Consider the following 23,984-nt stretch of genomic DNA (forward strand, 5'->3'; position numbering starts at 1 on the left):
GAAGACTTACATTAAGGTTTGAAATACCATTGCTTGAAGGGGCTATTTTTCCTATTGCTGGAAGTCCAGTTTTCTACTGAAGACCAAAAGGCAGTTTCTTCCTGATGCATTTTTTTTGCTAAATAAATATTAAATTCTCTTGTAATCTTCCCACTCACTCACAAGCTATGGTAGTATCTCATAAGGCTGACAATTCTCAAACTGATCTAATGTAGATGCCACTACAGTCTTTGGAAGGGGTCCTTGACTGTATGATGATGATATCACTGAGCATGGACTAAGTGTTTTCTATGTGCCAGGCACATAGAAGTTGTTGAACTGTATCAGTTACATTTCAGTAGCTGAAATGTATCAGCTGATGAACTGGCACATTTATGGAGGAAGAGAGAGGTTAAGGAACCTATGATCACACAGCAAGGAAGAGCTGCAGCCAAGGCTTGAACTGGCTCTGGAATTCATGCTTCCCAACACAATGCTATGCTGCTTTGTGTGTGTCTTGTGAACATGAACCAGCTGATGAATGGAAATGAACCATGTGATCCACCTCTCCTTAACATTCCTATTTTCTTAAAAATGATTGCTTTGCTAAGACTTGTTTTAAATGCTTCTGATTTTGTACAAGGCTTTGGTATGTGGAAATGTCACTTTATAATACTAATGGTTGTTGTATACGTTTATTTGAATGTTTTCTGCATTTCACACTGGGTCAATAATTGTAAATGACACAACTGCATAGAATGATAAAAGTATATTAACAGTTACATGTTTAACTTTGTACATAAATTGTTTGAAAAAAGTATTAGTAAATAAATACATATTTATCCCAATCTTTAAAAATTTTTTTGAAATCTAGGGCAAATGTATTGAAACTAGATGTCCTGGGCAGTAGTAGAAAACTATATGACTGAAGAATATTTGCAAAGAGAGAAGAAGCTAAAAAATGACAACAGAATTATACAATAATCAACTAAGCTGTTTTCAAATACAGTTTATATGGTCTCTTCCACATTTAGCCCCGTGCACTTGCTCTATAATACCCTGATATTCTAGCAGATACAATTAAAACTATTTCTCAGAAAGGAAATTTTCAACAAAATGCATAATACCTTGTGCACAGTTACTAGCTTCATAAAACATTATCCAAGTAACAATCAATTACTAGTGGTTAAAATTTATAGTAAGAAATTATTAAAAACAACAAAACATTATACTCTGTTCCAAATTTAGGCCAATTTGAACGACTTTCAGTACAGCTGAACCCAACACAGGGATTACATTTTGTTAAATCTCATTGACCAGACTTTCAAAAGTGTGATTACAGAGGTGGATCACGAGGATCATTCCCTCCGTAGCTGAATTATCAGATTCAAAGATTCAACATCCATGTGTTCACATAAGCTTCCTCCACCACTGCCCACCCCTCCCCAACCATAAAAGCTGCAAATTAGTTGGCACTTTTGCAGCCTTTTTACTGGAGACCGTAAGTTTGAGTTGTATTGTTCAATGTGAGGGTCACAATGAGAGAACGTGGATCTTTCTTATTCTTGTGCACTGTGATCTTTCCCTTCAAGGCTTCACCTATAGAAGAAAGGCAAAAAATTGTGTTTCAGAATTCAAGGAATACAGTGTAGCAGAAACGCAACATGGTACACTTAGTATTGATACTTCTCATTTTTTGTTGTGAGATGTTTCACTTTTTTTTTAACTTAAAAATTTTCAGGACAATTTTATGTTTAATTTTTGAAGAAAGCAGATGTAACTTAGCTAGCATGGGTGTCAAACGCTTGTGAAAAAGCACAACTACATTGGTTACTGCAGGGTTGGGGGCTGTTTATTGGAATCCTCAATATGAGGCATTGTGGTACATCCTGGGCATATATAAAAAAGACATGGTCCCTGAACTCAAAGCGTTCACAGTTCAGGGCAAAGAAAACAGCAGCACTGACAATTATGCAACAGGTCTACTAGGGTATGCTGACACAGAGGACTGGGGATGGCTGGAAGGCAGTACAAGGCAAGGTTTCACAAGAATTAATTCACATGCTAGCAAGGTAATGCACAAAATCCTTCAAGCCAAGCTTCAACAGTACGTGAACTGAGTACTATCCAGATGTACAAGCTGGATTTGGAAAAGGCAGAGGAACCACAGATCAAATTGCCAACATCCACTGGGTCACAGAAAAACCAAGAGAATTCCAGAAAAGTATCTACTTCTGCCTTATTGACTATGCTATAAAGCCTTTGACTGTGTGGATCATAGTCATAAACTGGAAATTCTTAAAGAGATAGGAATACCACACCACCTTAACTGCCTCCTGAGAAACCTGTATGTAGGTCAAGAAGCAACAGTTAGAATCAGATATGGAACAATGGGGTTCAAAATTGGGAAAGGAGTACGTCAAGGTTATATATTGTCACTTATTTCACTTACTTGCAGAGTACATCATGCGAAATGCAGGACTGGATGATGAAGCACAAGTTGGCAAAGATTGCCAGGAGAAATATCAACAATCTTAGATATGCAGATGACACCACCCTTATGGCAGAAAGCAAAGAGGAACTAAAGAGCCTCTTGATGAAAGTGAAAGAAGAGAGTGAAAAAGCTGCCTTAAAACTCAACTTTCAAAAAATGAAGATCACGGCATCTGGTCCCATCACTTCACGTCAAATAGATGGGGAAAGAATGGAAGCAGTGTCAGATTTTTTTTTGGGCTCCAAAATCACTGTGGATGGTGACTACAGCCATGAAATTAAAAGATGCTTGCTCCTTGGAAGAAAAGCTATAACAAACTTAGACAGCATATTAAAAAGCATAGATATTACTTTGCAGACAAAAGTTCCTATAGTCAAAGCTATGGTTTTTCCAGTAGTCATGTACAGATATGAGAGTTGGATCATAAAGGCTGAGTGTTGAAGAATTGATGCTTTCGAATTGTGGTGCTGGAGAACTCTTGAGAGTCTCTGGGACTGCAAGGAGAACAAACCAGTCAATCCTAAAGGAAATTAATTCTGAATACTGATTGGAAGGACTGATGCTGAAGCTCCAACACTTTGGCCACTTGATATGAAGAGTTGACTCACTAGAAAAGACCCTGATGCTGGGAAAGATTGATGGCAAGAGAAGGGGATGATGGAGGATGAGATGGTTGGATGGCATCACCGACTCAATGGGTATGAGTTTGAGCAAACTTCAGGAGACAACAAAGGTTAGGGAAGCATGGTGAGCTGCCGTCCATGGAGTCGCAAAGAGTCGGACATGACTGAGTGAATGAACAACAAAGGGATAAACTATCAGAGGACTACAGCAGCCAGGACAGAAGAAGACTGCTGAACACTCAGGATGATTCACTAGAGACTCCAGGTTACATTTTAGCATTAAACTACCCTAAGAGTAAAGTCAACACCAGTCCTCCCTAACAAAGCTTTAAAACATTTTCTGTAAAGATCAAGGTAATCTTTAAATAACTTAACTGTCTGCCTAAGCATACGTCAATGCTTTTAAAAGAAACTAACCAAAATCCAAACATTCAGCAAAACAAAATTTCTAGTGTCTGACATTCATTTAAAATGTCTAGATTTTTAAATAGCTGCAAATTGAGGCTTATAAGCAGGGGGAAAAAAAAGTTACAGCAATAACAAAAACACATTTAGGCATATCTTAATTAACTTCCTGAAAACCAGTGATAAAAACAATAATCTTTAAAACTTTCAGAGGGGGAAAAAGAAGACTTATTACATACAAAAGAAGAGAGAAAAGAGCAACCTCAAAATTTTCATCAGCTAGACACATTTTTGCAGTGATGAAAGAAAACCTATTAAGAATTTGATATCCAGCAAAAATCCTTAAGAAAATGAAAAATTAGAACAAGTTATTTTTTTTTCAAAGAAACAAAAGCATTCTTTTCCAGGAGGCCTGCACTGTAAGAAATGTTAAAGGAAGTTCTTTAAACAGGAGGGAAACGACACCAAAAAGACACCTGAATCTACACAAAGGAATAAACAGTGCTAGACTATAGTAAGTATTTGGTAAATAAAAGATGTTTTTTCCTTTTGAAAACTTATTTAATAGATACAAATCTTAATACATTTAAACATATAGACATCATACAGAATATGTTCTCTGACCAAAACAGAATGATACTGAAAATCAGTAAATCCCAAAATATTTAGAAATTAAACAACAGATTTCTAAATATTCCACAAATCAGGGACTTCCCTGGTGTTCCAGTGGGTAAGACTCCGTGCTTCTACTACATGGGATGAGGATTCAATCTCTAGTCAGGGAACTAAGATACCACATGCCATGTGGTGAGAAAAAAAATTTCATAAATCAAAATAAAAATCAAGAACAAAGTTAGATGACATTTTGATTTGAATGATTATGAAACCAACATATAAAAATAGGTGGCCTATAACTACAACACTGCTTAGATGAAAAATTGTTAACTTTAAATGCTTATATTAGAAAGCAAAGAAGACAGACACAAAGGTCTTCACTGGGAAAACTGTATCCAACATTTAAGGAAAAATAATAACAAATGTATAAAAAACAGAGGAAGGAATACTCCCCAATTCATCTTTTGAGGGCAGCATTACCCTTATGCCAAAATTAGATAAAGTTATTTGAAGAAAACGACAGAGATATATATCCCTCATGAACAAAGATTCAAAAATTCTTTGAACAAGAGAAAAAATATGATACAATTGAAAAAAATACACACAATATGTAGAAATATGAAATACAATATGAAAAAAATACACACAAATATAGAAAAAGCCTCTAACAAAGTTAATTTCTAACAACTTTCAGCAAGCTAGGAATAGAAGGAAACTTCTTTAACCTGATAGAGAAAATCGATGAGAAACTATAGATAACATCATTATTAACTGTGAAAAACTGAATGGTTTCTTCCTAAGACTGGGACTGAAGTAAGGATCTAATTCTGACTGCCTCTAATTAGTATTCTATCGGATGTCCTAGTCAGGGCATTAAGATGCAAAGGAAGAAAAAAAATACAGATTGGGGAAAAAAACGGTAAAATGTCTTTATTTGCAGACCATATGGTCTTACACATAGAAAATTCTTAAGCACTATGCAAAAAAACAAAAACGGAAAACAGCTACTAAAACTCTAAAAAGGTTTAGCAATCTCAGGACATAAGATCAATATAAAAAATTAATTCCCCATTGCTACACATGAGTAATGAAGAATTAGAACTGAAATATAAAACAGTAACATTTATAACAGCATTGAAAAAGCATACAATTCTTGAGATAAATGTAACAACATATATGCATCATTTAGTTATATCAAATTATAAAACACTGCTAAAGATGATCTAAGTAAATGAGACATTTTGTTTGTGGATGACACTCAATACTGTTTTAAGATGTTAATTCTCCCCAAAGTAATCTATAGATTCAACACAGTCTCAATCAAAATCCCAGCAGGACTGTTATTTGGGCAGAATTGACTTTAAAATGCATATGCAAATTTAAAGAGTCCAGAATAGTGAGAGAAAAGAATAAAGCAGGAGGATTTATATCATCTTACAGTGTCTTACTGGCGTAAGAAAAGACACACAGATCAAGGAAACAAAGTTCAGAAACAGACATACATACATGGTTAATTAATTTCTGACAGAAGAGCCAAGGTAATTAAATGGGAAAAGAAAAGTCTTTTTAAGAAATGATGGTGAAACAACCTAATATAAATTTGGAGAAAGATGAATATTACTTTTAAAATCAACATGGAATAGTTTATAATCCTAAATGTACAGGCAAAAATATAAAGCTTTTAGAACAACTGTATAGGAAAAGCTGTGACGTTAGAGTAGCAAAGATTTCTTTACTTAGGCCACTATAGCACAAAGTTCAAAAGACCTTAAGAAAATGAAAGGGCAAACTAGGATTGAGATAAAAATATCAGCAATGCATATATCTGACTTGTACCTTATAAAGATTCTTATAACCCAGTAAGATGACAACCCAACCAAAAATATCTTAAAAGAAACCTCACCAAAGACAACATACAAATGACCAATAAACATATGAAAAGATGCTCAACATCATTAGTCATGAGGTAAATGCAAATTAAAAACACAGCTGTCACTACATACACTTAGAATGACATATTAAAACATATTAAAATGATTCCCCTTTTATATAAGTGTCGACAAAGATGTGGAGCAAACAAACCCACAACAATGTAGGAACCTTGAATAGTACAGTCACCGTGAAAAAGTTTGCCAACATCTTACAAAGTTAAGTATTTATTTATCATAAGACCCAATAATTCCACTCCTAGGTTTCTGCCTAGGAGAAATGAAAACATATGCTCACACAAAAACTTTTACAAGGATGTTCATATTAATTTAATCCATAATGGCCCCTAACTGGAAACAATCCAAGTCTATCAGCAAGTGAAAGCATATGTACATTACAGTAAGTCCATACAAAGAAACATTATTTGGCAATAAAAAGGAGCAAATTACTGATTCACAGATGCACTTTATTTTTTTTTAATATTTATTTATTTGATGGTGCAGGGTCTTTAGTTGCAGCATGTGGGCTTTTTTAGTTATAGCATGTGAACTTTCACTTGCAGCAAGCGGGATCTAGTTCTCTGGTCAGGGGTCGAACCTGGGTCCCCTGCATTGGGAGCCCGGAGTTCTAGCCATTGGACCATCAGGGAAGTCCCCACAGATGTACTTTAAAATATGCTAAAAGCAAAGAAGCTGGAGTATGTTCTGTATAACAACTGTGATATAAAATTCTAAAAGAATACTAATGCCTTAATATTATTAATAGTAATACAATACATAATGACAGAAAGCAGATCAATGGTTGTCCAGTCTGAAAACTGAAGATGGGGATGACAAACTGCACAAGGGATCAACAAGGAAACTTATTAGGGTGATGTAAATATTCTATATCTTGACTAAGGTGGAACATACATTTGCCAAAATTTATTAAACTGCATAAATAAAATGTGTAAATTTTTACTGTATGTAAATATAGAATAAAGTGTTTTTTAAAATGTGATGGCTTAGGAATAAGTTCATAGATAAATGGAATAAAGATTCATTATAGAGATTCAGTACATTGTAATTGGGGCATTTTACATCACTGAGGAAAGAAAGCAGTCAACAGAAATGTATAAATATAGTAACACAATATTTCTTATTATGAAAAAAAGAGAAACCAGAAGGAAAAGGTTGATGATTTGTTTATACAAAAATGAAACAAAAAAATGAAACAAATTCTATAAAGCAAGATACTTTAAAAAGGCATAAAATGTGTTCCATTTTACACTCCAGCCATCTTCACCAAAATTTGGATGGTATTAGAATCCAAGCAACAACAGAAAAAGAATGAAAGAAAATGGTAACCACCACCCACCAGTATCTGAATGCTCTGATTTGCACTTTGGTGATTATCAGTAGTGATGCTATTATTTCAAATGTTTAACCACCATCTAAAAAAATTATTTGAGCATTTTATTTAACTCAGTGGTTTTCTTGTTGATGTGCCCCAACGGCAGTTGCTCTTTAAGCGGCTTTCAGTTCAGTTCAGTCACTCAGTCATGTCCAACTCTTTGCGACCCCATGAATCGCAGCACACCAGGCCTCCCTAGCCATCACCAACTCCCAGAGTTTACTCAAACTCATGCCCATCGAGTTGGTGATGCCATCCAGCCATCTCATCCTCTGTCGTCCCCTTCTCCTCCTGCCCCCAATCCCTCCCAGCATCAGGGTCTTTTCCAATGAGTCAACTCTTCGCATGAGGTGGCCTAAGTACTGGAGTTTCAGCTTCAGCATCAGTCCTTCCAATGAACACCCAGGACTTAGCTCCTTTAGGATGGACTGGTTGGATCTCCTTGTGGCTTTAGACATGTTAAAAATGTTAAGTTGGCTTGTTTATAAATGTCCTATTTGATCCTTAGTGTAGGGTCAAAATGGAAATGTTCCCTGGTGCCTATAAAGCAGGTTATCAAATACTGCATTTCAAGTTAAAAAATACATTAAAAAAGAAGAAAGTATTTAAGAGGTTTATGTATTCCTTAACTTAAAATACAGCTCAAGATGCACGAGTAGCAGATAATTTTGTTAAAATTTTCACAGAAGAAAAATTTTCAGCATCAATATGAAATAAAATGTTTGAGTAATTAAAAAGTCTTAACACTGTCTTATAAGCTGATTTGTAATTTTCATGTTTTAAAACAAAATACAAGCAAAATAACTATTTCTCTAATAGTTATTTCGTAACCTTAATTTCAAAATGGAAATGCAAAACAGTACTTATTTAAGTTAATTATACAGCATGAAGGGTCACAGTAATAAATACACAGTTCACACTGCTGCACCCACTTCAATTGTTCAAGCCTGGCTAAAGTGCCAAAGAAAACGGCTATAATGCCAGTAGAGATAGGAGTAATTAATCAGTGTCAAATAGATATAAAATGACTGATGTAGTTAAGTGTGTTAACTGGTGAGAGTTGCAAAGGACAGTCCCTATGCAGCCAAGCTGTACACCTTGTTTTCATCATCAGCAGACGGCGATTAGTACACCACAAAGCAGCACTGCAGTTCAATCAAGAACAAAATTGATTTCATTTCAATTCTGTTTTTTCAAATTAGTTTCTTCCAGAGCAATAAAATTTCATTCCTTACAAGGGGGGATAAATAAAATTCAGTATTATCACTATCAAAGCTTAGAGTTTAAAAAAAAAAAATGGGAAAAAAAAAGAAAAGGATTCTCCATCACATAAAAGCTTACTAATAATATGATTTTAATAATATTTTTCAAAACCAAACCACAAGAAAAAATCTGGATCTTTAAAATAAATACTGTCACATAAGTTTGTACAATAAAATTGCACATTATTTTTAAAAGAAAAAGAGGGGGGGGAACCATCCTGAATTTAAACTTTAAAAGTGACCTTTAAATACTTAAAAGTATTCATTCTGGGAGGCTGGTCTCTAATTCCCACAATGCTGGAAGTGATCAAACATTTTAGAGTATTTCTTTGGAAACTACTGTTAGAACTATGTTGTGAAAATAACAACAACAACGAAAAAAAAAAAAAAAAAACAACAACAACGAACAAAACCCCAAACCAAAGCAAAAATGCATTAGGTTCATTATCTTATAGTTAGTTACCTTGTGCTTTCGGTCAAATGTAAAATTCCTAGTCTGAGAAATTTCCTATTCACACTGTCTTTTTTTTGCTTTCCAAATATCCTGTCTGCCCCCAATGGTAGATTTTGTTTCTGTTTAGTAGGTAAGTCGTGTTCAACTCTTTTGTGACCCACAAACTACAGCCTGCCAGGCGCCACTGTGCAGGGGATTTCCCAGGCAAGAGTACTGGAGTGGGTTGCCATTTCCTTTTCCAGGGGATCTTCCCAACACAGGGATCAAACCCATGTCTTCTGCATTTTCAGGTAGATTCTTTACCACTGAGCTGCCAGGGAAGTCCAATGGTAGATTTACTATTACCAAAAAAAGACTTCTCATCATTCACAATATTAACATGTACACATACACACACACACACACACACAAGCTGGGTGGAATAACTATATACGTATGTTCACAATGTTTTATTTGTTTAAAAAAAAATCTTGTCACATTACTATCTGGACAATAAAATAAACTTTACACACACATCAAACTGTCATGATTAGATGCTTGGCTTTATTTAATTTTATCTAAAAATTGTACACCATATTGAGTCAAAAAGTAGTTTTTGACTCAAGCTATTTTTTCACTCAACAATAGAGCACTCCCCTCAAGCCATGCCAAAATTTCAGAGAATATCAGAGTTGACAAAATGGGGCAACCAAATACAGCAACTAGATAAACGCCCTTGGCATGTGTCACCCACGGTAAGGAAAGGAAGTTATATTTCAATGACAGTGCATATTACTGTACTTATTCATTCGTTCAGGAGGGTATTTATGACATGCCAAACACTGCACCAGATAAAAAGAAGGGAGAGGCAAATAACTCATCTTCTATGAGAACCCCTTATCAGAGCACACTGGTATATACGTGTGAATTGATTTGGGAAAAAAAAAACAGAACAGTTAACTTTCTATGGACAATGAGGAAAGATGTACAGAAATAAGCTGGGTTATAAACGGAAAAGTGTAATTCATCAAGTGAAAGAGTTTCCTAGGTAGAAGAGTATCTCAGATAAAGGCAAGGAGGAAAAAACGATAGGAAAGTTAGCTAAAAAATGAGCAGTACAGCTGGAGCATATGATGGGCTTCTGTGGGGTTCTGACAGGTCAGGGCTGGAAATGATGAAAAATGGTCAGACTGTAAAGGGTCATGGTAAAGAATCTGGATTTTATCCTGGATATACTTATGGTCCAGTAAGGGTTATTGTTTTTTTAAATTTTAAGTTAATTAATTTATTTTAATTGGAGGCTAATTACTTTACAATATTGTAGTGGTTTTTGCCATACATTGACATGAATCAGCCATGGGTGTACATGTGTCCCCATCCTGAACCCCCCTCCCACCTCCCTCCCCATCTCATCCCTCAGGGTCATCCCAGTGCACCAGCCCCGAGCACCTTGTCTCATGCATCCAACCTGGACTGGCGATCTATTTCACATATGATAATAAACATGTTTCAATCCTATTCTCTCAAATCATCCCACCCTTGCCTTAACTTTATTAAGGTGTAGTTTATATATAATAAAACAATAACATGTAAAATTGCAGTTCAATGAGTTTTACTTAATATTTCACTTTTGTAAACTTTTACCTACCTCAAGTATCAAGATGCTCTCTTATGTTATCATCTAGAAATTTCACAGTTTTAAGCTTTTATATTTAGGTCTACTATCCATTTAAAGTCAGTGTATATTTGGTGTCAGATAAGAAGAGTCATTATTTTCCTTTATGAATATTCAGTTGTTTTAACACAATTTTCTGAGAAGATTATCCTTTTCCAATTAAATTTATACTGGCCCTTTGAAAAAACTTAATTGACTATATAAAAATGAGGCTATTTCTGGATTTTCTATTGGTATATTAATCTATATATCCATCTTTTTTTTTTTAATATATCCATCTTTTATTTGTCAATACTATACTGCTTGTGTTAATATAATTTTTAAGTTTAGAATTTACATAGTGTAAGAAGTACAATATGGTTCTTAAAATTGTTTGGCTACAATAGTCTAGGTCATTTGTATGTAAATTTTAGAATCAGCATGTTAATTTCTTCCTTGCTAAATTCACTTACTAGCTCTGTATTTTTTTTTTTTTTTGGTAGGTTTCTAGAGTTTTCTATGTATACATTATCTATAAATAACAACAGATTTATTCCTTCCTTCCCAATGGTTTTTAATTCTTTTTCGCTTTTTACTGTACTAAGACTTCTAGTATGAGATCGCAGGAGTGCAAAGAAGACATACACTGTGGTCACAGTGTATTTTCTTTTTACACATCACTGAATTCAATTTGCTACTATTTTGTTGAGGATTTATTTGCGAGGGACATTGGTCTGTAGTTTAATTTTCTTGTACCATCTTTGTCTAATTTTTGTTTAGGCTAATAAACAAATGAAAAGATGCTCAACATCACCGATTATTAGAGAAACGCAAATCAAAAACCACAATGAGGTATCATCTCACACCAGTCAGAAAGGCCATCATCAAAAAGTCTACAAATAACAAATGTTGGAGAGGGTGTGGAGAAAAGGGAACCTTGTTACACTGTTGGTGGGAAAGCAAACTGATACAACCACTGTGGAGAACAATACAGAGATCCCTTAAAAAACTGGGAATAAAATCACTGTATGACCCAGCAATCCCATTGCTGGGTATACACTCTGAGAAAACCAGAACTGAAAAAGACACGTGTACCTGAATGTTCAATGCAGCACTATTTACAACAGCTAGGATGTGGAAGCAACCTAGATGTCCATCGGCAGATGAATGGAGAACGAAGTTGTGGTACATATACACAATGGAATATTACTCAGCTATAAAAAGGAACACATTTGAGTCGGTTCTAATGAGGTGGATGAACCTAGAGCCTATTATACAGAATGCAGTCAGTCAGAAAGAGAAAGACAAATACCACGTATTAATGCATATATATGGAATCTAGAAAGATGGTACCAACGATCCTACATAAAGGGTAGCAAAAGAGACCCAGATGTAAAGAACACTTTTGGACTCAGTGGGAAAAGGAGAAGGGGGGATGATTTGAGAGAATAGCATTCAAACATATACATTGTTATATGTAAAATAGATAACCAGGGCGAGTTTGATGCATGAAGCAGGGCACCCAAAACTGGTGCTCTGTGACAACCTAGAGGGGGATAGGGTAGGGAGGTAGATGCGGGGCGGGGGGGTCTCACGATGGAGGGAACACATGTCTATCTATGGCCAATTCATACTGATAAATGGAAAAAACCATCACAATATTGTATAGTAATTATCCTCCAATTAAAAAAAAAAAAAAAACCAACAGTGTAGGAGTGGTGCAGGTAGACACCATTTCCTTATCTCAAATTTAGTCTTTCTTTATTCAGCATGATGCTAGCTATAGACTGTATGGATGCCTTTTGTCAGGATGATGAAGCCCTCTTTTATTTCTAGTTTGCTGTATTTGTCATGAATTGATATTACATTTTGTCCAACTGTTTTTTCTGCATCCACTGATACAATCATGTAGTTTTTCTTCTTTAGATTGTGGCATGGTGGACTACATTACATGATTTTAAAATACTGAATCAGCCTTGCATTCTTGGAATAAAACCCATTTGGTCACAGTGTATTTTCTTTTTATACATCACTGGATTCAATTTGCTACTATTTTGTTGAGGATTTATTCGTGAGGGACACTGGTCTATAGTTTAACGTTCTTGTACTATCTTTGTCTAATTTTTGATATCAAAGAAATATTGTCCTCATAAAATCAGTTCTTTTCTATTTTCTGGAAGAGACTGTGTAGAGTTGGTATTATTTCTTTAAATGGCTGGCTTCTTTCACTCAGTAATATGTGTTTAAGATTCCTCCATGCTTTTTTACAGGTTGATAGCTCATTTCTTTTTAGCACTGAATGAAATTTTATCTTCTAGATGTACAGCCCATTTATATTTAATACAATTATCAACATGTTCTATATTGATACAGAGGTCCCTAGAGATCTTTTTTTCTGACTAGCTTCTATCCCAATACTCTGCCCCACAGCTTCTGGCTTCTATTCATTAGTAATACAACCAGAGGCTAATGATTAGTAGAGTTTAAAAAAAAAAAATTCTTGTAACTGAGAATGACTACTTTTTCTTTGAACTGTTGCTTTCATAAACTTTCCTCAGGTTATATTCTTTCAGGGGCGCCTACTGGACTTACTATTTAAATGTAAGTACACACAATGGCAATGAAAGAAATACAGAATGTAGATGGTGCCACAGGGCAACATGAGAATCATATACCTTCTTCACAGTATTCTGAGAAAGCGAATCAATTACTCAAAGGATTACTGTATAAAGAATAGTTAGGATTTCAAAATTTCACTAGTATGAATAAATAATAAATAAATTAAATAAATAATAAATAAATGAATAAATAATATTGTGTTGCAATTAGGTAGGAGAAAATTCAAAGGCTGTCTTAAATCTCTTTCAAGATTAAAACATGAAAGAATTAGTACTGTCTTTAGAATTCTAGTAGTAAGACACAAATGGTTACAGTGAGGAAAAAAGCAGTATTTTCAACTTCCCCAAAGTTAATCCAAATATCAGAGCTAAAAAAAAGCAACGAAACATAAATGAAGATGTCTTCGCTTCATTTCAGTTTTGCTGTGCTATAACTTTCCAGAGAAAGAGAAAGCGACGCCATCAGGTTTCACTTCCAGAGCATCACAGCCTCAGAGTGAAAGGGCAATAGCACGGTGCCGCTCTACTCTAATGGCGTTTGTCTGCATCTGCTAAGTTCCTTCACGCTTCAACAGTGAAATCAAAACTGTATTAGAATTTTATGAGATATTTTAAACAAGAAGGATATAATGACCACTTGCTCAGTTCTGTCAAATCTTGACATCTGGCACAGTTCCTTCAGTTTTTCAGAGAAATAGTTGATATATGGCACTAAAGCCCCTTCCTGCAATCTTATTTCTATCCTTCTCTAGAGGTGACCACTTTGATGCATTCAGTGGTTATCATTCTTAGGTGTTGTTTCTTAATTTACTATGTGTGCGTATATACTGTTGTTTTACATGTTTTTAAAACTTCATATAAATCAAAATCATATATTTTAGGGATCCTTCTGCAAATCTTTGCTCAATGTTGCTTTTGAGAGACACACAAATAATCTGATGTTGAGTATCTCTGCACTGAGGTTTGGTGTACCTTCAGTTTTCCCATAGTCAAGAGGCTTTCAAGTGAAGATGGGACAAGACATCCATGTAACAAGCAGTTAAAAAAAAAAAAAAGATTCCATAATCAAATTCTAACTTTTGGTGTTAAATGTGTAGATACATAAGAACTATCGGTGCTCATTAAGTGAACAATCAACAAGATGCAAAACAAAGGAATGCAGCATCGGATCAGTTACTATGTAAGATCTGAGGAGGTGGACACAGTGGAGAGAATTCTAAGCAAATATATTTTGAATATAGTAACTACTGAATAACATTCTTTTTTAATTTACACTTTACTTCTATTGGTGATATTTGTTTAGTCACTTGGGAAATTAAAATATTTTCTTTTATTTATAGTTTCAACTAAGTACATACTAGTTAATGCTTAACGAAAAATTTTCTGAATTACTGTGTAGTACTCAACATAAGAGCTACATAATGGCACATACATTGTAACTGGCAGACATTAGATTCAAATAAAAGTTTTAACTTACTTCTTTAATGAAATGATATGCCACCTAACTTTAGGTACATGGTAAACTCTAAGAACTACTAACCTTAGTATGCTACATTGCTTCAGATACAGTGGGCACAGAAAAAGTGGTTGCAGAATGGATGAATACTGTTGGTTTCAGAATGAGTAAGATACTCGCCCCCTTTCTTTCTTACCTGCTTTAACTGAAAATGGCTTTTCCAGTAGAAATATTGTTTGTCTCCAGTGTGTTTTGGTGCTCAGTGGGCCCGTAGAAAACACAACCTGCATTAGTAGAGTTCAAAAATGTCTTATGAAGTACAAGATTTTTAATATCATGGTACATTAATTTACTACATCAAATACAAGCTCCAACTACTTACAAAAGCAAAATGCTTATGATCAAATACCTTGGGGCACAAAAAGAAAATACTTGCCTAGTTATGAGATACTTACCTTGTTGTGGCAATTCTTCTCAAAATATATATCAAAGTAGCCAGCAATTGCCTGTTTTTTAAAAGAAGTAATATAAACAATTATTAAACTAATCATGTAACAATTGATTCCATGGTTTTTTAAGTCACAGCAAAAAAACCATTTCAAAGATCAGACACTCTTAAACAAATGGCAGGTCACTATTTTCTCTAGAAAAGATGTTATAAATAAAAATAAAGTAATGTAACTTGGTTTTTCCCCATGTAAACAAGATAATAAGGGTAACAAGGCTAATCAGATACTGAACATGTGTTCAATTAGAGAAATGACAGTGTTGGACCACTGAAAAGTGAGAATCTACGTGGAGCGAGGCTCATCCGGCCCCTTACCCATCCAGACTCTCCCACCGAGATGCTGCCATGTGAGTCAAGTCTCCATACAGCCGCAGCAGTGTGAGATAGCCCAGGAGAGACCAGCAGAACTAGTACTGAACTAGACCAACAGAACAATCCAGACTACAGAAACAGAGACAAAGAAATCTACGTGATTTGACGTCATGGCACTAGGTTTTGGAGTGGTTTGTTACACAGAACTAAATAACTGACACATACTCTTTTGTACAAACCCAGTTCATTTCATTTCTTCTGATTTAACTCATCCAATTTCAAAGCAAAGTACTATGATTATTTTTGTGATGAGATAAATGAAATTTTAAAATATTACATATTTTGTTTCTGAAAATAAAAATTACACCATTCAAATAAAGCTTGTTTTAGGTATATACTCGAAGAAGAAATCTGATGTAACTCTAAGGTTCACTGTAACTGTATAAAAGGCTTCTAGAAGAAATTAATATGTTCAATCAAATATAGATTTTAATTTCTTTTTGTTTAAAATTTAAATGATACCATTCCTTTTTCTTTCACTAGTGGGACAGGCTCAACTCAACCTATTTTAAAATTGGCATTAAATAAAGCTTATAAAGTGGTAAAAATTAGAAACTGATTTTAAAAAGTCATATAAAGCTAATTTGTATAGTTTCCTGCTTTTGTTAAGACTGTGGAGTTTTATTGATTCCACAGGGTTAATGCAGATTGGGCCCAAATCAAATTCAATATTTAACCTTGAGGTTCATTACGCTTCAGATACCAAGAAAGAATCAAAATACTATTTATAATTCGGTCAAACAGAAAAAACGATGTAAGTCTCAGACCAATTCCTAAACTATGTTCCTGCAGGAGAGAACCCAAAACAGAACAGCAAACTCTTAGAGAACAGAAATGAGGTGTGAATCACTGTCTGCTGAGACACTACTGACAGAACTTATGTTTTGACTTTAACTGGACTGACTGCCTGTTAACACCAAACATCAATACAGTCCAGATGATGATAAGTCAGCAAAGAGTCCACAATATCCAGGAAACAATCCAATACTACTCAACATACAAAGTCCAGGAAAATGGAACCAACTGTCAAGAGGAAAGACAGTCAATAGATGTCAGTGCTGAGATGACCCAGATGCTGGACTATCAGACAAAGACTTAAAGCAGAAACTATAACTATGTTGGTATGAGTTAATAGCAATGCCGTAATAGAAACACACTGAAATAAATCAAAAGAGAAATTCTCAGTGGAGAAATAGAAATGACAAGAAGAGAACCTAAACTGAAAAACACAATTAACCGAAACAAAAAACTTCCTAGGCTGAATTGTAGAATGGAGAAGATACAGGGAAAAAAGTCAGTGAATTTGAAGTGAGACCAATAGAAACAAACCAATTTTAAAACAAGGGGAAAAGACTGAAATAAAATGCCCAGAGACTTGGGGACCTATGGAGCTAAACAGACCTCTGACTGGAGGTCCAGACTGAAAAGAAAAACATGATGAAACAGGAAAAAAAAAAGCAAAACACTTTAAAAGTTCTATATCCAGGAAAAATATCCTTTAGAGAATGAAGGATAAAAATATTTCCAAGTGAAGGAAAATTAAAGAATCCATTGCCAACAGGATTTTTAGAAGACATTTTAAAGAAAGTTCTTCAGGCTGACAGGCAATAATACTGGCAGGAAACCTGAAATACCAAAAATAAGAAAACAACAGAAATGATAAATAGTTGGGTAACTATAAAACACTACGCTCCCCCTCTGAATTTCTTCGATACCTATGATTATTTAATGCAAAAATTATAAAATCATCTGGTGGGGTTTTCAATGTAAGTATACATAGGCACAAAGATCAGTGCAGGGGCTGGAGGGTAGGAGGAAGAATGAAATCTAAACAATAAACAACGTCTAAAAGTCTGCAAATAGAGTGCTCTTCAAGTATCATACACTAGGCAGAAACTTAATATAAGAAGAATTTAAATTTTAGTATCAAAACTAAAAGATAAATAAAAGATCAGAGAATATTTGCCATACATATAACAAAGGGTCACTGTTCTTTGTACATTAAGCTACTACAAATTAGTAAGACAGCAATGCATCAAAAGAAGCTAACAAAACACAAAGCAAGAGATTTACAAAAGAAAAGCAAATGATTAATAGACATATTAAAAAAACTGTTTCACCTACTTAGAAAAAAATAAGTAAATTAAGACAGCTGGATACAATTTTCTTTGACTGTGTTTTTGAATGACAGTATTTACAGTTAGCGAAGAAAGAAGCATTCATGCTGGGAAAGTAAAATGAAATAACTTTTCTAGGGAAAATAACTAATACATATTAAAAAGAAATCAGATGCAAAATAGCACACATGATATGACTCAATTTATATACAGAAATTCTAAAATAGCAAACCTAATTCATAGTGTTACAAGTCAGAAGAGGAGTTATCCTTGCAACAAGGATAGAAACTGGAAGGGGTTACATGGTGGGCTCCTGGGTTTCTGGTAATATTCTGTTTCTTAAGTTGAATGCTAGCTATATATACATGAGGGAAAAATCACTTTGTGTAATTTTATTAAACTTTACTTATGACTTATGTACTTTTCTGTTTTCATACACTCAATTAAGATTTTTTACAATGTAATACTGGTTGATCTAGTAATTCAAAACTTCCAAAAATTGTTCTAAGGAAATTATTAAGTATGCTTGCCATGATTTAACTATGTCAATTTTAGCCCAAATTTTCAACAACAGGTAATCAGTTAATAAATCATAAAATCTACAAATAACAGAATACTGTTTGGCCATCAAAAGTAAACCTACAGATAAATATTTACTGATTTGGAAAAAGAGTTTTGGTATACTATTAAGTGAAAAGAATAATATGTATTTATTTGGGGCACATATTCTGTGTTACACAAATGTGAATATATAACTATCTGGAAAGATCTGACCAAGCTACTGAAAGTAATAGATAGATTTGGACAGATCTGGGATATGGATATTCTTCATGTTTATCTATCCATTTCTCACAAATATGAAGAACTGTGATACTATGTTATTTTTAATAGGACCTGAGCTAAATAATCCTTACTATTGAATGGAGAGGCATTCAATTCAGCTGTTACCTCTGATTATTTCCCTTGCTGCTGCTGCTCAGTCACTTCAGTTGTGTCCTACTCTGTGCAACCCCACAGACATCAGCCCACCAGGCTCCTCCGTCCATGGGATTTTCCAGGCAAGAGTACTGGAGTGGGGTGCCATTGCCTTCTCCGCATTACTTCCCTTAGTGACTCTCAAAAAAATCAGTCCTCTCTGTACCCCAAAGGCGAGGGCAGTGTCTAACATGTTAAAGGAACTAAACTAATTTAAAGGAAAAAAATGACAAGTTTTCCCCAGCTAGTAATTCTAGAAAAATAACATTTTCCAGGGCTTCCCTGGTGACTGAGATGATAAAGAATCTGCTTGCAATGGTGGAGACCGGGGTTTGATCCCTGGGTCTGATCCCTGGGTCGGGAAGATCCCCTGGAGAAGGGAATGGCCACCCACTCCAGTATTCTTGCCTGGAAAATACCATGGATAGAGGAGCCTGGTGGGTTACAGTCCACAGGTCGCAGAGAGTGGGATATGACTGCACGACTAACACACACACACATTTTCCAATAGAAGTGAAAGTGAACGTTTAGTCGCTCTGTCGTGTCCGACTCTTTGTGACCCCATCAATTGTAGACTACCAGACTCCTCCGTCCACGGCATTTTCCAGGCAAGAGTATTGGAGTGGGTTGTCATTTCCTTCTCCAGAGGATCTTCCTGACCCAGGGATCGAACCCGAGTCTCCCACATTGTAGGCAGACACTTTACCGTCTGAGCCACCAGGGACGTCCCTAAAGTAGCAGTAGAGAAGAAAAGATGCAAATGGAAAAGTAACAGTAATAGAAATTATTGAAGCCCTCTCTATATGTATATATATTTTATTTTATTATAAAATCTTTGAAAAATTTTATTTGTATTGGTTTGTATTAGTTTTTATTGAAGAAGAGTTGCTTTACAATGTTATATTTGTTTCTGCTACACAGCAAACTGAAACAGTTATATGCATACTTGTATCCCCTCTTTCTGGATTCCCACCTCCTTTAGGTCCCCACAGAGCAGTGAGGAGAGCTCCCTGTGCTGTATGGTAGGTCCTCATTAGTTACCTATTTTATACATAGTAGTGTACATATGGGGATGGACTTTCCAAGTGGCTTAGTGGTAAAGAATCTGCCTGCCAGTGCAAGAGATGCAGGTTCAATCCCTGGGTTGGGAAGAGTACCCTGGAGTAGGAAATGGCAATTCACGCCACTGTTCTTGTCTAGATAATTCCATGGACAGAGGAGTCTGTCGGGCTGCAAAGAGTCGGACACGAGTGAACAACTGAACACGCACGCAGTGCATATATGAAAACATTAAGAAGACTTCTAAAGATTTTATAAGTGGGTTCTAGAGGGAGATAGTTACTTTAAAATTACTAAGTCATACATGTGTTGTATACTCTATGTTACCAAAAATGGAAGTGAGGAAAGAAAAACTTCAGTGACCTAATAAAACCTTTAGTGGAAACAACAAATTTGGGCTGGAAAGCAGCTCTTACAATGTTATCAGAAAATGCAACCAGAGTTTGAAATATATAAAATATATTAAGTGAAATGGCCTATTTAACTCTGGTTAAAAAAAAAAAGAAAAACCAGGCTGGTAACGTTAATAGAACATTACAGAACTATAATCATAGAGTATAGGTCTTAATGAAGACAAGAGGCTGATACATAAGTTTACAACAAAGTTAAAAAATAAAAAAGATTTGAGAATATAAAGCCATTTTAGAATTGTCTTTCAATCCCTAAATATAATTATCTATGAAATTTAGTTCTCAAAAAAGAAACTAACCCTCCCGCAGATACCCAAAAATACAGTGAAAGAAATAATGGAGAGTTTAGCATAACCAAAAAACAAATAGTTTATAAACCCAAAGACAAATAAAATAAGAAAAGAAAAATAGAAGACATATCTATATCATAGTTCCCTGTGAAGGACATTATAGGATCTCCAACTCTTCATGCAGATCTACCTTCCTAACGATGTTTATTTAAAGGTAGTGCTAAGATCAGTCTCATGGCAAACATTAAGCAGAAGCATGAGAAGTCAGAAAAAAATTCACCTGGGATTTAAAATCACATGCACATAATGTACTCATCAGAGAACTAAATGGTTATTTACTCTCGAATACAAGCAAGGCCTAGAATGCCACTTTAGGGAAAGAGCATTTTTTTCTTTTTAAATATATAAGTAATCCTGGATAATTAAAATAGGGATTAGAAAAAAAGAGGGAAAAAAACCTTAAACTTGAAACATCATATAAACTAGTTGAACTATGATCACTGTTTTTATTTCTGCAAGGATGTTATAAATAATCAAATATGTCAGATGATTTGGGGACAAAACTATTCATTTTGCTGCAGAATATAAACATGCAACTGTTTTTCAATTACAGTTTAACCTCCTTGTTACCACCACTTTGACACGCTATCTCTAGGTGTTTTAAATATTAATTTCAATGAGCTCACTCTCTCTGTGGAAGTCATTCAAACACAACAATAAACAACCAGCACAGGAAATGGAAAATGATGCCAAACAGGCAATGGCAATAAATAACTGGAGCACAACTTGACATGTGCTTAAAAAAGATCAGATAGATTGGAAGACCTGGCCACAGAATGAATTTCTCCTTTGTTCCATATATATCTCTAATTAGGGGCAAGGGGAATGCTAAGGACAGAAATAAGCATTGAAATTAAGTATCTACAGGAGCTAGGTTAGTTTGCAAAGGCAAACACAATGTGCAAAGGCACACTGTGCAAAGGCACAATGAAATAAAGAAAATTCACTGCTTTATACCACAGGCAGAAAAATACAGGTATAAAGTCACTAAGACTGAGAGAAAGAGTTAATGGTAATTAAGAACAACAGTGATGACAGAAATAAACAGAATGAAAGGAAAATATATGCATACAGTAAATTTCTGGGATAGTTTGAGCATGCTTTTAATTTGGTGAGACCCTTCCATTATTACTTTGAAGTACATAGGAAAATAATACAGACATGTAGCTTTATTGTGCATCTTAAATATTCCAAAGTATTAGAAGAGTTTTAGAATGAGCTATTTGTTTCTGCTTTGTGGATTTCACAATCATTTCATGTGTACATTGAACCATTTGAAAAATCTGTTTTAAGCTACATTTTGTTTTTTCATTCCATACATACAAAGTAGTATGATTCATGCTCATTTGAAGAACGATGACATGGAATAAAAATGAATTGCTTTCTCATGCATTTTAGTGGGATGAGCATTTCTTTAAAGAGGACATATCATGTGTGTATACAACAGGATGGCAGCCAATGAAATGAGATCAGACTAGACCTTATGAGGAAGAAGGAAATTAAAAATTATCATTATCACTATCACCTGCAGGGAGTAATTTATCATTTCTGTTCTTCATTGGTATCATGTTCCAGCAGCGTGTGGTTACAGCAGATACAATTAGGCAGCTGGCCACAGAAATAGGAGGATAATGTGCTTTTGATGGAGTTTATCCAAGCATGGAGATAGAGTGCTTGTAAGCCATGCAGCAGAATCACTCTAACAAAAATACAATTCATTTTTTGTTGGAGTATTTCTTTCAAAATCTTAACATAGAATTCAAAAGCTAACTGATGATGAGTCTGAAGCACATAAAGCAAGATTAAGAAGATAATGCATAAAAAAATTATACATTTTAAACTTACATCATTGTCTATAAACCAATCAGATGAAAATACAAATATAGGCCATAAAAAGCTGCTGCATAAAAAGCATGAACTCTGCTGGTGATAACTGGTATTTAAGAAGACATAACCAAGGAAATGAAAATTACATATTATATTATTCCACCAATATTAACTATAGCCTAAATTATAGACTCTTCCCTCTTCAATTAATTTCCTATTTTATCCCAAGAGGAAATTTGCATCTTTTCTTTCTTTCATGATTCCTCTAGGGAACAATACACATTAAGTGCCATATACTTCTCAAGGGGTATCACCAAACTGAGTATCGTTTAGAAAATAGATCAACCAATATGGAAAGCATCAAAACAGACAATAGGTCTAAGAATATTTTTAAAAGGTACTTTAAAAAAAAAAATTTCAACATAAATCATTTCTGATCTACTAAAATATTCCCAAAGTACAACTGAAATTCCTTTAAAATTTACTGATTGCTCCCTTGTAGTTTACCTACAAAATTACCTACAAAAGCAGTGTTAAGAGAGCAGAAGTGATCACTGCTTCAGAGACTAAAAAACATAAGTACTCGAATTCTGACATTTCATAGATCAAAAGCTTATATGACCTTTCTCCTCAACACTTCTTCCTAGCTAGAAACACAAGATACTATTAATTTATACATTCAATGTTTATTGAGATTCACCAATATTTTCACTTAAAGAACCTTTTAAACTATAATGAACATGCAGAAAGGTGCACAAAAGTGTACATCACAGTAAATTTTCAAACAGAGTACAGCTGTGAACCCACGCTCAGATCAAGAAACAGAACATCTCAGCAGCCTAGTAATCCTCCTACGCACCTGGCCCTTCCTAGGCGCGGCTACAGGGTAACTGCTATCCTGATTTCTCCCCCAGCTTTACTGAGATGTAACTGATCTAACAATGTATAATGTAAGGTGTGCCATGTGTTGATTTGATACACTTACACACTGCAAAAGGACTACCACCAGACCATACACTAAACCTCCATCATGCCATGAGTATCACTTTTTTTTTTTTTTTTGCAGTGAGAACATTTAAAATCTACTTCTAGTAATCTTTAACTATATAATATAGCATCATTAACTACGGTATAATCATCTTGATGTACAATGGATCCTCAGAACTTACTCAACTTCTAACTAGAAGTCTGTACTCTTGACCAACATTTCCCCATTTTTCCCAGTCCCCCACCCACTGGTAACCACTATTCTGTTCTCTGAGTCTGGCCTTTTTATTTAGGTTCCATGTATAAGAGACATCAGACAGTTGTTTGTTTCCTTCTGACTTCTTTCACTTAGCCTAATACCCTCAAGATCCATCCATGCTGTGGTAAATGGCAAGATTTCCTTCTCTTTACAGTGGAATAATACTCCACTGCATATATAAAATCTACACACACAAAATAGTATGGACCTGTGTGTACCTATAATCTCATACCTTCATCTAGTTCACCGTATACACTTTG

The 23,984-nt window shown here is 34.8% G+C and overlaps 1 protein-coding gene across 1 annotated transcript in view; it reads right to left on the reverse strand.

The window, feature by feature from the left end:
• Positions 1 to 655: 655 nt before the first annotated feature.
• The window catches only part of PRMT3 (protein arginine methyltransferase 3), a 123,006-nt gene continuing 99,677 nt past the window's right edge, over positions 656 to 23,984 (reverse strand). The window contains exons 14-16 of the mRNA XM_043451398.1: positions 15,316 to 15,366; positions 15,057 to 15,144; positions 656 to 1,578 (exon numbers count right to left, since the gene is read on the reverse strand). Coding sequence (XP_043307333.1) covers positions 1,469 to 1,578; positions 15,057 to 15,144; positions 15,316 to 15,366 — 249 coding nt within the window. The 3' untranslated portion in view covers positions 656 to 1,468. The remainder of the gene's footprint in view (positions 1,579 to 15,056; positions 15,145 to 15,315; positions 15,367 to 23,984) is intronic.

The sequence above is a fragment of the Cervus canadensis genome, chromosome 29 (assembly GCF_019320065.1).
Source record: "Cervus canadensis isolate Bull #8, Minnesota chromosome 29, ASM1932006v1, whole genome shotgun sequence".
Taxonomy (NCBI): domain Eukaryota; kingdom Metazoa; phylum Chordata; class Mammalia; order Artiodactyla; family Cervidae; genus Cervus; species Cervus canadensis.